The sequence below is a fragment of the Salvelinus namaycush genome, chromosome 9, assembly GCF_016432855.1.
Source record: "Salvelinus namaycush isolate Seneca chromosome 9, SaNama_1.0, whole genome shotgun sequence".
In the NCBI taxonomy this organism is placed as follows: Eukaryota; Metazoa; Chordata; class Actinopteri; order Salmoniformes; family Salmonidae; genus Salvelinus; species Salvelinus namaycush.
In genome coordinates, this window is record NC_052315.1 from 16,451,085 (window position 1) to 16,467,823 (window position 16,739).

Sequence of the window (16,739 nt, forward strand, 5' to 3'; positions counted from 1 at the left end):
GTCTTAACATCTATATGTAATACATGTATCACTAGCCACTTTAAACTATGACACTTTTATGTTTACATACCCTACATTACTCATCTCATATGTATATACTGTACTCTATACCACCTACTGCATCTTGCCAATGCCGTTCTGTACCATCACTTATTCATATATCTTTATGTACATATTCTTTATCCCTTTACACTTGTGTGTATAAGGTAGTTGTTGTGGAATTGTTAGGTTAGATTACTCGTTGGTTATTACTGCATTGTCAGAACTAGAAGCACAAGCATTTCGCTACACTCGCATTAACATCTGCTAACCATGTGTATGTGACAAATAAAATTTGATTTGATTTGACCCTAAAACCTACTCCGAGCTGGGAGTTTTTTGTTTTTTGTTTAAACAGGTTCTGATACGATTCATAGGACCTGTTCTGAGACGCTTTGTGGATACGAACCGGAATGTTTTGTTCTATGGTCCTTCTGCACTTAGTCATGGTGTAGATGATTCTGGTTTAAAGCAGTACCTATCCAACTGATCTTTTGTCTGGAAATGTTTAGTGTCTACAGTGCCATACTGTCTATTCTATGAGCAGAATGCTGGGCAATGATTTGACAACAGTTGTTATTTTGTTGCAGTTGTTCAAGATTTTGTTGTGTCCTCTCTCAATGGTTGTAGCCATCATTGCCTTTATTCTTTTGCTGCTATGGGAGCCAATACAAGTGAGTATCAATGACTTTATTTAAGCAATAAGCCCCAAAGGGGTGTGGTATATTGAGAAATATACAGTACCACGGCTATGAGCAGATTTTTAGGCACGATGTGTATATTTATATATGGCTGACAGCCAATCAGCATTCAGGGCTTGAACCACCCAGTTTATAATGTAATTTATACAACTGGTGGTTCTAATCCTGAATGCTGATCGGTTAAAACCTCACTCCAGCCCGTATCTATTCCACATGTTACCACCAGCTAAATCTATGACGTTAAAATGCCTATTTACTCTGTTCCATCTCACTGTGCAATCCACTGTCTCATCAACCCAGCCAGGCACTTTATAAGCTTGATCTCCACTATAAAAAGCATCTAGACATTATCAGATTTCTTTTAGACTAACATCTAGTTTTCAACAGCGGAGATTTGTATAAACCTTGCTGTCTGTCTCTCCGACATTTGCAACATTGTTTTAATATTCAAATTCGATCTCCAGCTGTCCCATAGTAATTAACATGTAGGGGTCGGGACTAGAGAGAGGCAGGCAGTGTTTCCTAGCCAGTCTAAATCATGAATCGGCTGGCATAATTTTTATGAAAATATACAAAGAACTGTCAATTGAATAAAGGTCAAACTAAACGAAGTGCAGCTAGTTTGCAGTCTTTCCAGCTTCAGTTTGAAGTGATTGTGTTAGCTGTGTTGTTGGCTAGCTCCACTGAACACTAGTGTCCTGACGAGAGAGAACATTTTCTATACCAGGCAAAATCGCGACTCATTAGCTCATTGTTATGGATGTATCCAAATAAATGTCACTAGAAAACAGCTTAAACAAATGCAAATGCAGCTACTGTTATTCTTTTTGACGTTTGATGTGACTGTAAGTAAGCCTTAGTTGGCTAGCTAGCAAGCAAGGGATAAGTACGTTGCCAGCCAGTATGAAAATGGAACATTTAGAACGAACGACGGGGTTGCGTCCATAGATACAGAACAGAACGACTGGGTCGTGCCTCTGGCAACCGAACCAATAGAACGAACGACCAGCCGGCTTGGGTAGCAACCCTAGATTTGTGTCGGGACTATATCTTGTGGAAGGAAAAAATAGTATGAATAAATTAATCAAAATAAAGTTTTAAATGAAAATATGTCAGTCATTATATAAATATATTGGTAACCCGTTGAATAAAAGTGATAATGCCCTCGAAGCCAGTATTTGGAGGATGTATTGGCACGGTTTGCCGGCCCTCGTCGAATACCCATGCCAATAATATCCTCCAAACACCAGCTTCGAGAGCATTATCACTTAAATATAAATGGTTTGAATGCAGTTTCAGCCAATCACCCCCCGGGACCCAAACTACCCAGTTTTTAGTGTATAGACTTTCTTCCTGCCAGAACACTGTTCTGCTGTTCAGGGTTGGGGTAAACTCCATGTTGAGATGAAATGTGTGTGTGTGTGCTTTTGTCTTATAGATAACTCTTGTGGCTGTTGTGGGTGTGGCAATGGTCCTGAGCTTGGGACAAACGATTGTTGTTTTTCTACCCTTTGGGCCCAGCCATGAACTGTGAGTTCCTCAGATCAAAGCCTGAAAATGTGTGTTGAAAGTACCTGAATTGAACCTCACACTAGTAAAGATGTTATGTATATTTTTTCAGGAGGTCCATCTGTGATTTGGTTCTCAGAGGGATTGCCTTCACAACGGAGGTTTTTACCAGTAAGGAACTTCACCTTTTGATTATAACTGAAGGAAAACAAATGGTCATAGCTCATGGTGAAGCATAGTTGACTGTCAGATCTAACCTATACAGTGGAGGCTGCTGAGGGGAGAATGGCTCATAATAATGTCTGGAACAGAGCAAATGCAATGGCATCAAACACATGGAAACCATGTGTTTGATACCATTCCATTCATTCTGCTTCAGCCATTACCAGGAGCCCGTCCTCCCTTATTAACGTGCCACCAACTTCCTGTGAACCTATAGTTTACAAGAAATCTTTCTTCTCTAGTTTGGTGGAACCCTATAAGGTTGCGAACAAAATCAACAATCTCTGAAGGTTAGAGAGGGTTAGAGGTCTAAGGCAATGCATCTCAGTGCTTGAGGCGTTACTACAGACACCCTGGTTCGATTCCAGGCTGTTTCACAACCGGCCATGATTGGGAGTCCCATAGGGCGGCGCACAATTGGCCCAGTGTCGTCCGGGTTTGGTCAGTGTAGGCCGTCATTGTAAATAAGAATTTGTTTTTAACTGACTTCCCTAGTTAAATAAAGGTTAAATATTTTTTTTTAAATACTAAAAATAGATTAGTTCTGTAGAAGGCATACTACAGTATACACTACACTATAGTGTGGTGTTGACAGTGCATAAGATCACATGTTTAGGTTTAACCTAGTCAACCTAGTTAGTAGTACATATGTAATGGTTCCCTACATCTCTCACTCGAGCTAAAGTTGAAGTTGGAAGTTTACATACACTTAGGTTGGAGTCATTAAAACTAATTTTTCAACCACTCCACAAATGTCTTCTTAACAAACTATAGTTTTGGCAAGTCGGTTAGGACATCTGTGTGTTGACAAGTAATTTTTCCAACAATTGTTTACAGACAGATTATTTCACTGTATCACAATTCCAGTGGGTCAGAAGTTTACATACACGAAGTTGACTGTACCTTTAAACAGCTTGGAAAATTCCAGAAAATGATGTCATGGCTTTAGAAGCTTCTGATAGGCTAATTGACATCATTTGAGTCAATTGGGAGGTGTACATATGGATGTATTTCAAGGCCTACCTTCAAACTCAGTGCCTCTTTGCTTGACATCATGGGAACATTAAAAGAAATCAGCCAAGACCTCAGAAAAAAAATTGTAGACCTCCACAAGTCTGGTTCATCCTTGGGAGCAATTTCCAATCGCCTGAAGGTACCACGTTCATCTGTACAAACAATAGTACGCAAGTATAAACACCATGGGACCACGCAGCCATCATACCGCTCAGGAAGGAGACGTGTTCTGTCTCCTCGAGATGAATGTACTTTGGTGCGAAATGTGCAAATCAATCCCAGAACAACAGCAAAGGACCTTGTGAAGATGCTGGAGGAAACAGGTACAAAAGTATTTTTATCCACAGTAAAACGAGTCCTATATCGACATAACCTGAAAGGCCGCTCAGCAAGGAAGAAGCCACTGCTCCAAAACCGCAATAAAAAAGCCAGACTGACACTACATTCTTAAAATAAAGTGGTGATCCTAACTGACCTAAGACAGGGAATTTTTACTAGGATCAAATGTCAGGAATTGTGAAACTGAGTTTAAATGTATTTGGCTAAGGTGTATGTAAACTTCCGACTTCAACTGTACATGTGCTTTTCTCTCCTGTGTTTCTCATCCCACTCTCTAACGACAGTGGCGGCCATATTTGTGGGTCTGGAGGAAATTGAGAAGTGCTGCTCGATACACTGGCGCATGAAAGTGATGGGAGGGTATACAGCCTGGGTGGCTCTGTTCTACTTGATGTTCATATACCTCTGTTACGAGGAAAAGTAAGATTTGTGAATATTAAGCAGGTTACTGTTTTTTTTTGTCATGAATCTTGTTCTGGAGGCAGCTCTGAATAGTGATAACTCTAATGCCTAACCCAAACCTTAAATGAAGACCAAAGCATTTTTTTCCTTCCACAAATTTGGGAAAATCGCTCAAATCTGCCTCCAGGAAAACTGTCATGACTGTCAAACGTTAACCTGTGAACGTTAACATCTCATCTCACTGTTCAAGATATTGGAATTTCTTAAATAAGTCGATTTAATATGGTTTTGTGTCTTCTGTTCACCTCGCTGGAAATTCAGGAATTGGTGACAAATGGATTGTGCCAAAGAGAATGGTAAGCTCAGTGTCAAACCTCAGCTCTCAATGAAGCCTGAACCCTGTTAAACTTTTAGGTAACCATATAAAAAGGTCACTGTGTTGCCTCCACTTTCAATGTGAAATCACAAAAAGCTTCTCATAAGTATGTTTTTTGATAATTATGCTTTGTAATGCAATGTGTCAACACATTTTCATGTCACTTTTTAAAATTGTTTTTTTTTTCTTTTCAGATACTCTTTGAAAAAATCCTCAATGTTATCCTTGTTCTGGGCAAATTGGGTTTTACAGTGGCTCTTATCACTGGAATATACACTTAATATACACTATTTGCATTGTGTGCCTCCAAACCCCTCTTTTACGCTGCTGCTACTCTCTGTTTACCATATATGCATAGTCACTTTAACTATACATTCATGTACATAGTTCCTCAATTGGCCCGACCAACCAGTGGTCCCCCACATTGGCTAACCGGGCTATCTGCATTGTGTCCCGCCACACAGGCCAACCCCTCTTAACACTACTGCTACTCTCTGTCTATCATTTATGCATAGTCACTTTAACCATATCTACATGTACATACTACCTCAATCAGCCTGACTAACTGGTGTCTGTGTGTAGGCTCGCTACTTTCATAGCCTCGCTACTGTTATTTTTCACTGTTGATTTTATTTCTTTACTTTCCTATTGTTCACTTAATACCTTTTTTTTTTATTTTTACTATTGGTTAGAGCCTGTAAGTAAGCATTTCACTGTAAGGTTTACTACACCTGTTGTATTCGGCGCACGCGACAAAGTTTGATTTGATTTATGAGACATGAGGACGGTGTAAAGCAAGAGGTTTGCGTCGTTACATTAAAACATGTATTATGACAGTAGGTTTATACTGTAGATACGTGTTATCCACTTGGTAACATACTGTATGTCACACATGCACTTTAACCTTTGTTTATCATTGTTTCTTTTTGGTTTGGGTTACAATACACGTTTATACTGTATCATGAATACTTAGATGTTTTACTATAGCTAAATTTCCATCCATATGGCAACAGATTTTCATGCAAATATTCTAAAATCCACATAAAACAATATGTGCATTTTCCCACCATAGTTGTTTTCATCAAATTAACTTGTTGCACATAAGGATGTGCGTGATGACGAGTGCACATAAAAATACCTTTTGTGGTTAAATTCCCACGTACCGAATAAAATAAGTTAAATGTGTTTCAATTACATTTAACTCCACTGATGGTTTTCTCACCCAAAAATGTGCATTATATTGTGATTGTGCACTCTGGTATTGGCACTGCGCTCTAGCCAACAGCACTCAGGGTGCAGATTTAGTGCACTGTTGGCAAGAGTACACGTATAGCCTACATCAAGGATACTAAACTGCTACCCTACGAGGTCGGGAGACTGCTGGTTTTCTGTCCTACCTGATAATTAATTGCACATACCTGGTGTACCAGGTCTAAATCAGTCCCTGATTAAAGGAAACAATGCAGTGGAACTGGCTTCGAGGTCCAGAGTTGTTTGAAGGGCCTACATGATGAGATTATGAACAAAGGAGCAAGATTATTTTTATTTGTCAAACGGCAGCCAAGCATCAATGATCATGTCACCAGAATAAAAACCTCTATTTATTGGAAAGGAGCATCAAGCTCATCACCTTGCACTTTCACCACCCTGTGAAGTTCATCATTTACTTAATCTGTTCCTGATAAACTGCATGGTTTCCCGAGTTGGAGTACATGCCAATATAATCGCATGACTCCAAATTTGCTTCGATATGGTTATTATATCAGTATTTGCACATAAAGGCATTTCCAATCGCCATTTCTCGCATAATATATTTTACTTACATAAAAAGATACCAACATGAATGAACAAATTGTCAGCATTTATAAAATTGTACCAAAACTTCCTGTTTCCATCACAACTGTCGTGACTTTACTCATGACAACTGTGGATGGAAATGTGGTTACTGTCAATTATTTGTCTACTATACACTCTATACAAATATTTCATTATCTGCAATAACAATGTAAAGTAGCCTGCAATAAAAAGGTCAACATTCCAGTCTGTGTGCATGCACTAAAGAGGTGTTTACAGTGCCACATCTTCTGTTTAATAATTCAACAGTCAGGTAACTTCCTTATTGCTTAGATAAATACATTCTAGTTACTTCTGTTTTATTTCCTCAAATGGAGATAACATACAGATCAACTCTAAAGTTGTAATTAAAGAGGGGCAAATTAGATAGATACTGGATGTCAGACGTCCTTGAATTTTTACTTTTGAAATTAGGAAGCAACAGTAGGCTACTAAATACAATTTCCAGTGTCACACCGACTCACATTTACTCAACTGGTTCCTTTCTTTTGGCAGTTACCGGTACAGTCTGGAAGGCCTCAATTTGGACACTTTTCTAAGGACTAGACACTATATAATCGCGTGACTCCAATTGGACAAGATGCTCGCCAAATATACAGCTTGTTGCATTGTGGCCATAGACATAGAAGGGTTTTGTAACCTCTTACCGTGGCAATTTGAGTGTTAAACTGTATATAATCCTTTATGACCATATGTACCTCTGTGATTAGTTCTAATTGATTATGCACAACAGTTAATTGAATTGTTTCCACACACACAATGCGTCATATGGGTAATGGCCATGTGAAGTGAAATGTGTATATTTTGGGAAGTGAGCACTGTTTGTTCGCTTGACCTGACGAAGATCCGTTTCGGATAGAGACGTAATCAATAAAGCAGTGAATTGAGAGCTGAAGTAGTGTGCGGGCTGCCTTGTTCTTTACTAGTATTATTTATTAGCCCAGCACCTATGTTTTTTAAGGTTGTGCAAACGACCATTTACTTTTCTAAGGACTAGACACTATATAATCGCGTGACTCCAAGTTTGCTTCGATATGATGGTTATTATGTAAGTATTTGCAACTGAAGGCTTTTCCACCACCATACATTTTACCTACATAAAAATATCCCACCATGTCGAACGAACAAGTTATCGGTCGGCATTTATAAAATTGTACCGAAACTTCCTGTTTCCATCACGGATGTCGTGATGTATTTTTCATACAGTATGACTTTACTCTCAAACTGTGGATGGAAACGTGGTGACTCATTTTTATTTGTCTACAATACAGCAACTTGTAGAGCATTGATGTTATTCTGAAAGGCAAATAGTTAACAATAAAAAGGTCAAATGTCCTGTCTAAATGTGTGCATGCACCAAAGACGCGTTTACAGTGCCACATTTTCTGTTTTAATATTTCATCAGTCAGGTAACTTCCTTATTCCTTCTGTCTGCACTACCACTTCCCCTACTGTTTCAGTTGCTCCATTGTTGTTCTGTTCCCTTTCCAGAGAATTCTGAAAGATGACGCTATCAGTAACCACACGTCTAAACCAGTGGCGGTCAGTTCCGTTTAAGATTAGGGACGACACTTTTTTTTCATGAGCTTGGCTTCATTTCTTTTACAGCATGTTGAATGACTCATTCATATTCTATTCACCCAGTTCAATGTAACAGGTTTAGGCTACTACATTATACTCAAATTTTCCCTATACCCACCATGATGTTGCTACAACCTAGCCTATGAATGAAAGTTTAGGTGCACACAGGTCGAGAGACAAATTTGAGACGACAGTGACACACTTACCTGCATCTAGCTAATATAGGGTGTCATCGGTCCAACAGTTGCAAAGTTTCTATTGGACAACTGCAGCTGTTTATCCACGTTTTTATTCCGTTTGCTTCCCTTTAAGAAACATTTTTCAACAGAATCGGCGGAATGAATACACCCCATATCACGCGTAAACACAGTTCACTTTCATAGCAGCCATGTTGTATTTATCTTGCATCTATGCACTCTCCTCTTCCCACTTCTTCCCTTCGCTTGTGGACTTCAATGCACATCAGCTGTGTGACCAGGCGAAAAAACCTTTCCAAGCCAAACCGCTACACACAGCTTACATCGTTGTCACCAAATTAGCTAAAGTAACGTCATAGTCAGCATAGCTAATAGAACTAACACGTTAGTAAACCCGCTAACGTTATAATAATGCAGTAATGTTACGGTGTACAGTCAAGTAATCAGTTACACCAGCGGGACCAGGTGGCAATAAATTAGTAATACCAAAAGCTTACCATGACATAGCCAGCTAGCTAATATAGCATCCCTCTGATTGAGCAGGGTGTTTCAGTAGGATAAACTAGCTAAGTAAGTCAAACTGAAGGGGGGGGGGGGGGGGGGGGGGGGGGAATTATGATATTTCTGTCTATGATATTTCTGTCTTGAGTGCTGTTGAGGCTACTGTAGACCTTTGCAAAATAGTGTGTTTTAATCAATTATTTGGTGGCGTGATTATATTTAGTATAGTTTTATCTTAAAAGGATAACTTTTTCAAAATGAAATTCACTGAGAAGGGGAAGACCCTCCACTGGTCTAAACACAACTGGAGACATCCCCACTAGAACATTTGCTTAGATACATATATTCTAGTTCCTTCTGTTTTATTTCCTCAAATGGAGATAAAATACAGCTCAACTCTAAAGTTGTAAGTAATTAAAGAGTGGCAAATTAGACATACTTGACATCAGACGTCCTTGAACTTTTACTGTTGAAATTAGGAGGCTACAGTAGGCTACTAAATACAATTTCCAGTACAATTTCCAACTCTTGTTTATATAGCAGTGAAGGCATGGTTTTGGTCTCATGAGTAGAAGGTAATGACGTAGGCAGTGACATCACTAAGATAAAACAACTCGGACCCTTTTCTATTTTGCAGAACTTACTCTGAAACATGCTTGCTATGTTCCCGTCTGCAATTGCATTAATAAAGGTTTTTTAATTATTTAATTAAAGATATTGTCTGAATGCTAATTTCACCAATGATTGACAAGGAACGAACCCCAACACCACCTATTTCGTTAATTTGTGTGGTATAAAAAAATTATTCAGGTAATGTAAATGAAGTAGAATTGCATGAAATGTGTTTTGAAAAGGCACCAACAAAATGGAGACCCCACTAACAAATGTGATTGCTTAATCCAGCCCTGGCCTCACTATATGAGTAGAGCATTCAACACATGAACATGGATATTCACTACGTTTGTCTCTTTTACTTTGTCCCTATGGTTGTGAACTTAAATAGCGTGTTACAAATTAAAGACCACGGCAGCGTATACAAGCATGCACTGTATTGTCCTGTTACAGCTCACATCATTCAATCCCAGACATTCCAAATGGCTATTTTCTCAGTACACAGGCAGACAGACGACATCCAACAGCAGTCTGAGAGAAGGACATTAGTATTAAATATCAAACCCAACTTCTGAAGGGGTCGTCTGTAGGCACCCTGACCCTCCCATTGACAGAGTGGCAGGTACAGTACAGTTGACTGAAGCCGTATGTATGTAGCTGCGGAAACATTACAGAAAGTAGAATCTAAAAGGTCAATTAAGACATGGCACGCAGCCCTTGACAAGTGTTGGTGGTTTTCATCCAGGAGGAAAGTGGCTAGAGCTGCTCTCATTTCCCCTTTGACAAGTGAAAGCAGTTCCTATACTGGGAGGAAATTGAGGGAGAGTCCATTTCCGACGAGAAGGCATTTCAAGGGACCATAACTGCATCAAAAGTGTTTTGTTCCTCGTTCCAGTATGTCTTTGAGTCGGTATAATTGCAATGAATAAGTACAAGAGTATCATACAAAAATCCCCCCCCCCATTGAAGATTAAAACTAGAAATAATGAATTTGTACAAATCAAGGCACTTTTGCATTACACTGAGAACACTGTTCAGGTCTTCTCATAAGGAGACCTGGGAAAAGAAAGGTGCAATAACCTGCAGTTTTTCCCTCGTGAAATCAAGGAAGAATTTCAAAAATAAAACATCCATGGAGTCCATGCGTCTGCGCAAAATGGATTTAAATTGTCTCTTAAAAAACCACAATATATTTATTGTAGACAAAGTGCTTGGTGACACATCCTGTTTTCATCAGTCACAAGAGTATAAAACACACGTCCATGATCGGTTTGCATGGCAACAGCGACACTAACGGACTGTATCCTCCAGGCCGTGGGGAACACCATAGATATCCAGTTCTGAATGAAGTTCTATTGTGCCTCCTGTCTGTGTCAGGCCTCGTCTACATAGGGGACGTCTGGGTCTGAGAACCGTCTGAGGGCCATGCTGGCGGTCTGGAGGCTCTGTGGAGTGGGGGTGGAGGTGGAAAGGGAGAGGGAGGAGATGGAGGGAGGAGAGGGGAACAGGTCCTTGTCTGGGCTGATGTACAGGGACTGGATGCTGTCTTTGCGTCGGGCGGGCTGCTCCCGCCTCTTCACCAGGCTGAAGCTGCCACTGGCAGGGGGGGTGAGGTCCACAGTGGGGGGGTGCGAGTGGATGCCCGGGGGCAGCTTCACCGTGTCGGGGATGATGGGGCGGCGTCGTGGTAGCTGGAGCCGGGAGGTGGAGCCAAAGGCAACATCGGAGATGAGGTTTGGGGAAGAGGAACACCCTCTTGGGGACATAGGTCTCTGGGCCAGGTCAGAAGGCTTGGGAGGGAAGTTCGGCTTGGCCTTACTCAACAGGAAAAAACCTCTCCCTGGAAGAGACGGATGAGAGAAAAAGAGGCTCATATCACTACCAAAACATGCCACTATTCCAGTGGGCAGTCAGACAATTTAGAGATTCATATATTCCCCCCCCCCCCCCCCCCCCTCCAGATTATTTTGAACGGTTGTCTTTCTGTTTTGTATGTGTTAACTATTGTATTAAAGCAGCTCTTTGTAGCACTATTCACAAACTCTCAGGATAATTCTGCTTCAAATTCAGAAGACCAACCTCATCTCTTCGTGTTTGGCGTGCAAGATCAAATGCGCCTATGTGTGGTCTCAATTAAACAGAAAGTTGTCTTTCCATGAAAATCAACTTCCTAAATATTATAGGCATTAGTTAAGGTTCCAACATTGACTGGAAATAAATATTGATAACACATGTATTTTTCTGCCTGCAAAATGTCCCACTCCTAAAAGTTATGCAAAATGTAGCTCAAGTCAAGTGTCCACTATTACAATTAGCTTTACTTTTTAATTTATTTTTTATTTTTAAGTCCGCCGGAAGTTAAATTCAATTTCAACTTACTCTGCCGATTGTCCGTAGGATTGGTCCTTATGCAGGGAGAAATTAAGAAATAAAAACATCTAATAGAACATAAATTAAACAGACTTTCCAAACGTGGGTCTGTTGTACACCCACTTCCTCTCCGCTTACCTCAAGTCCTGCACGTGCGCACACTTGCACAAAAAAAGCAAGAACTTGTGGGGGGACTTGACATGAAGTAAGCAGAGAGGAACTGACCTCGCTGAGAAACTCCATGGGTCTACAACAGACCCATGTTTGGAAATTCTGTTTAATTATATGTTCCATTAGATGCTTTATTCCTCACATTCCCCCCTACATTAGGGTCAAGCCTACAAGACTATCGACAGAGTAAGTTAAAATGGAATAATATTTATTAAGGATCCCCATTAATGTTGCTGGACCCCAGGAAGTGTAAGGCAGTTATATACAATTTTAAATATTACATAACATCATATTAAGTATGTTCCCTCAGTCCACTACTCTATCACATACAGACCCCTTGACTTGTCCACATTTTGTTACGTTACAGCCTTATTCTAAAATGTTTTAAATTGTTTTTTTCCCCTCACCAATCTACACACAATAATACCTGATTTACATAAATATTCAGACCCTTTGCTATGAGACTTGAAATTGAGCTCAGGTGCATCTTGTTTCCATTGACCCTCAGATGTTTCTACAAATTCATTGGAGTCCACCTGTGTGGTAAATTCAATTGATTGGTCATGATTTGGAAAGGCCCACACCTGTCTATACAAGGTCCCACAGTTGACAGTGTATGTCAGAGCAGAAACCAAGCCATGAGGTCGAAGGAACTGTGCGTAGAGCTCCAAGACAGGATTTTGTCGAGGCACAGATCTGGGGAAGGGTACCAAAAAATGTCTGCAGCATTGCTGGTCCCCAAGAACACAATAGCCTCCATCATTCTTAAATGGAAGAAGTTTGGAACCACCAAGACTCTTCCTAGAGCTGGCCGCCCAACCAAAGTGAGCAATTGGGGGAGAAGGTCCTTGGTCAGGGAGGTGACCAAGAACCCGATGGCCACTCTGACAGAGCTCCAGAGTTCCTCTGTGGAGATGGGTGCACCTTCCAGAAGGACAACCATCTCTGCAGCACTCCATCAATCAGGCCTTTATGGTAGAGTGGCCAGACGGAAGCCACTCCTCAGTAAAAGACACATGACAGCTCGCTTGGAGTTTGCCAAAAGGCACCTAAAGGACCATGAGAAACAAGATCCTCTAGTCTGATGAAACCAAGATTTAACTCAATGCCAAAAGCCACGTCTAGAGGAAACCAGGCACCATCCCTATGGTGAAGCATGGTGGCAGCTTCATGCTGTGGGGATATTCTTCAGTGGTAGGCAAGACAACGCAGGAGTGGCTTCGGGACAAGTCTCTGAATGTCCTTGAGTGGCACAGCCAGAGCCCGGACTTGAACCCGATCGAACATCTCTGGTAAGACCTGAAAATAGCTGTGCAGCGCGCTCCCCATCCAACCTGACAAAGGTTGCGAGGATCTGCAGAGAAGAATGGGAGAAACTCCCCAAATACAGGTGTGCCAAGCTTGTAGCATGATACCCAAGAAGACTCAAGGCTGTATTCGCTGCCAAAGGTGCTTCAACAAAGTAGTGAGTAAAGGGTCTGAATACTTATGTAAATGTAATATTTAATTTTTTTACATTTTCAAAAATGTCTAAAAACCTGTTCTTGCTTCGTCATTATGTTGTAGTGTAGATTGATGAGCGGGGGGAAAAAAATCTATTTTAGAATAAGGCTGTAACCTAACAAAATGTGGAAAAAGTCCAGGGGTCTGAATACTTCCCGAACGCACTCTTATCTACAATACCAAATACATGTGTACGTGTGTAGCGTGCCAGTCGTGTACGTGTGTCTGTCTTCACAATCTTCACTGTTCCATTTAAAAAAAGAATCTGATTCTACTGCATGCATCAGTTACCTGAGGTGGAATAGAGTTCCATGTAGCCATGGCTCTATGTAGTACTGTACTATAGCCTCCCGGGTGGCGCAGTGGTCTAGGGCACTGCATCGCAATGCTAGCTGTGCCACCAGAGTCTCTGGGTTCACGCCCAGGCTCTGTCGCAGCCGGCCGCAACCGGGAGGTCCGTGGGGCGACGCACAATTGGCATAGCGTCGTCCGGGTTAGGGAGGGTTTGGCCGGTAGGGATATCCTTGTCTCAGTATGTAAAAAAAAAATGTAATAAAATGTATGCACTCTACTGTAAGTCGCTCTGGATAAGAGCGTCTGCTAAATGACTAAAAAATGTAAAAAAAAAAAAAAAAAAAAAAAAAATACTGTCCACCTCCCATAGTCTGTTCTGGACTTGGGGATTGTGAAGAGACCTTCGGTGGCATGTCTTGTGGGGTATGCATGGGTGTCCGAGCTGTGTTAGTAGTTTAAAAACAGACACCTTGGTGGATTCAGCATGTCAACACTTCTTTACAAAAACAGGTAGTGATGAAGTCAATCACTCCTCTACTTTGAGCCATGAGAGACTTACATGCATATTATTAATGTTAGTTCTCTGTGTATATAGAAGGGCCAGTCGTGCAGCCCTGTTCTGAGCCAATTGTAATTTTCCGAGGTCCCTCTTTATGGCAACTGACCACACAACTGAACAGTAGTCCAGGTGCAACAAACTAGAGCCTGTAGGACTTGCCTTGTTGATAGTGTTGTTAAAAAGGCAGAGCAGTGCTTTATTATGGACAGACTTCTCTCCATTTTAGCTACTGTTGTATCAACATGTTTTGACCATGACAGTTTACAATCTAGGGTTACTCAAAGCAGTAAAGTCACCTCAACTTTCTCAATTTCCACATTATTACAAGATTAAGTCGAGGTTTAGGGTTTAGTGAATGATTTGTCTCAAATACAATGCTTTAAGTTTTTGAAATATTTAGGACTAACTTATTCCACCCATTCTGAAACCCAACTGCAGCTCTTTGTTAAGTGTTGCAGTGATTTCACTCACTGTAGTAGCTGACGTGTATAGTGTTCAGTCATTTGCATACATAGACACACTGGCTTTACTCCAGGCCAGTGGCATGTCATTAGTAAAGAGTGAAAAAAGTCAGGTGCCTAGACAGCTGCCCTGGGGAATTCCTGATTCTACCTGGATTTTGTTGGAGAGGCACCCATTAAAGAACATCCTCTGTGTTCTGTTAGACAGCTAACTCTCTATCCACAATATAGCAGGGGGTGTAAAGCCGTAACACATACATTTTTCAAATGAGCAGACTATGATCGATTATGTCAAAAGCCGCACTGCGTTCTAATAAAACAGCTCCCACAATCGTTTTATCATCAATTTCTCTCAGCCGATAATCAGTAATTTGTGTGATTGCTGTGTTTGTTGAATTTCCTTCCCAATAAGCGTGCTGAAAGTCTGTTGTCAATTTGTTTACAGTAAAATAGCATTGTATCTGCTCAAACACAATTTACAAAAGTTTACTAAGGGTTGGTAACAGGCTGATTGGTCGGCTATTTGAGCCAGTAAAGGGAGCTTTACTATTCTTGGGAAGCGGAATTACTTGTGCTTCCCTCCAGGCCTGAGGGCACACACTTTCTAGTAGGCTTAGATTGAAGATATGGCAAATAGGAGTGGAAATATTGTCCGCTATTATCCTCACAATTTTCCATCTGCTAATCTTGCCAATGAAAAAATCCTTAAAGTAATTGGCAATATCAGTGGGTTTTGTGATGAATGATCCATTTGATTCAAAGAATGTTGCCGAGTTTGCCTTTTTGCTCAAAATGTAATTCAAGGTGCTCCAAAGCTTTTTACTCCCATTCTTTATATATTTATCTTTGTTTCATAGTATAGTGTCTTCTTTTTATTCAGTTTAGTCACATGATTTCTCAATTTGCAGTACGTTTGCCAATCGGTTGTGCAGCCAGACGTATTTGCCATTCCTTTTGCCTCATCCCTCACCCCTCTCAACCATACAACTTCTCAATTCCTCATCAATCCACGGGGATAAAACAGTTTTTAACTTCTGGCATACGGCGGAGTATTACTTTTTTTGTAAGATAATTCCCAGCAACCCCAGTGTGTAAATACTAGTGTTGCTAAAAGCAGGTAGTGTCCACTCTCCTATAATTCGCCAACTCTATTAAACTACGTCTACCCTATTGGCTGATACAGCCCAATAATACCGATAACGTAATATAATGGGCCACGTGAGAATCTCTGGTATTTTAACCTATTTCTTAGGCTATTTTTGCGCATTTTGATCTTGACTAGGGTGGCAAGATTACTGGGACCGAGGCTGCAAAGCGAGCTGTGTCACATACAGTTCACCTAAAATAACATTGCAGGACTGCGTCAGATTGGGGACCAGTTCTTGCAGGAGTGGGTGGGAGTCGGACAGCGGGAGCGAGCGCGGTATGAAAAGCAGCAGGAGCGGTATGAAGATATCAGTCCCCCGCAAACCTCTACCACCATAATACTCCACCATGTTACTCCATCCCCACCAGTTAGTCTGGTCAAAGTTTCTGCATGCCACACAGACACTCATGCAAACATACAAAAACACACACACAAATACACACACACGTTGCTTGTAAACCGGGAGCCTCCAACATGCTAGAGAGCAGACGGCACCTCCGCCAACCTCTTTAAATGCAGCACCACCAGCATGTCCAGACCTGCACCAGAGACAGCAGGGGCAGACAGGGGGCCAGGCAGGCCGATGAGAAACCCACAGGTGTGAATAGGTAGGAAAGGGGGGAGGGGGGGACTATACCTTTAATACTGACCTTCGGGCTCCGAGTTGTTGCAGCGCTCGTCCAACAGGCTCTCAGAGCTCAGCGACGCCTCAGAGTCCAGGTTGTCCTGGTCAGAACCAGGTTGCTCCAGCTCTGGCAGTCTGCAGGCCAGGTCTTCCCTGGGATAAATGGGGAAGGGAGAGAAAGAAAACAGAGGGGTCACAAATGTAACCAAGGGTTGGTTGGTGGATCACAGGCAAAAAATATAACCATTGGATATGGGTGGTC

The 16,739-nt window shown here is 41.3% G+C and overlaps 1 protein-coding gene across 1 annotated transcript in view; it reads right to left on the bottom strand.

Annotated features, from left to right (window-relative positions):
* Window positions 1-9,769: 9,769 nt before the first annotated feature.
* Window positions 9,770-16,739, bottom strand: part of LOC120053752 (unconventional myosin-IXb-like) — a 120,066-nt gene continuing 113,096 nt past the window's right edge. Inside the window, exons 40-41 of the mRNA XM_039000970.1 lie at window positions 16,503-16,630; window positions 9,770-11,187 (exon numbers count right to left, since the gene is read on the bottom strand). Coding sequence (XP_038856898.1) covers window positions 10,721-11,187; window positions 16,503-16,630 — 595 coding nt within the window. The 3' untranslated portion in view covers window positions 9,770-10,720. The remainder of the gene's footprint in view (window positions 11,188-16,502; window positions 16,631-16,739) is intronic.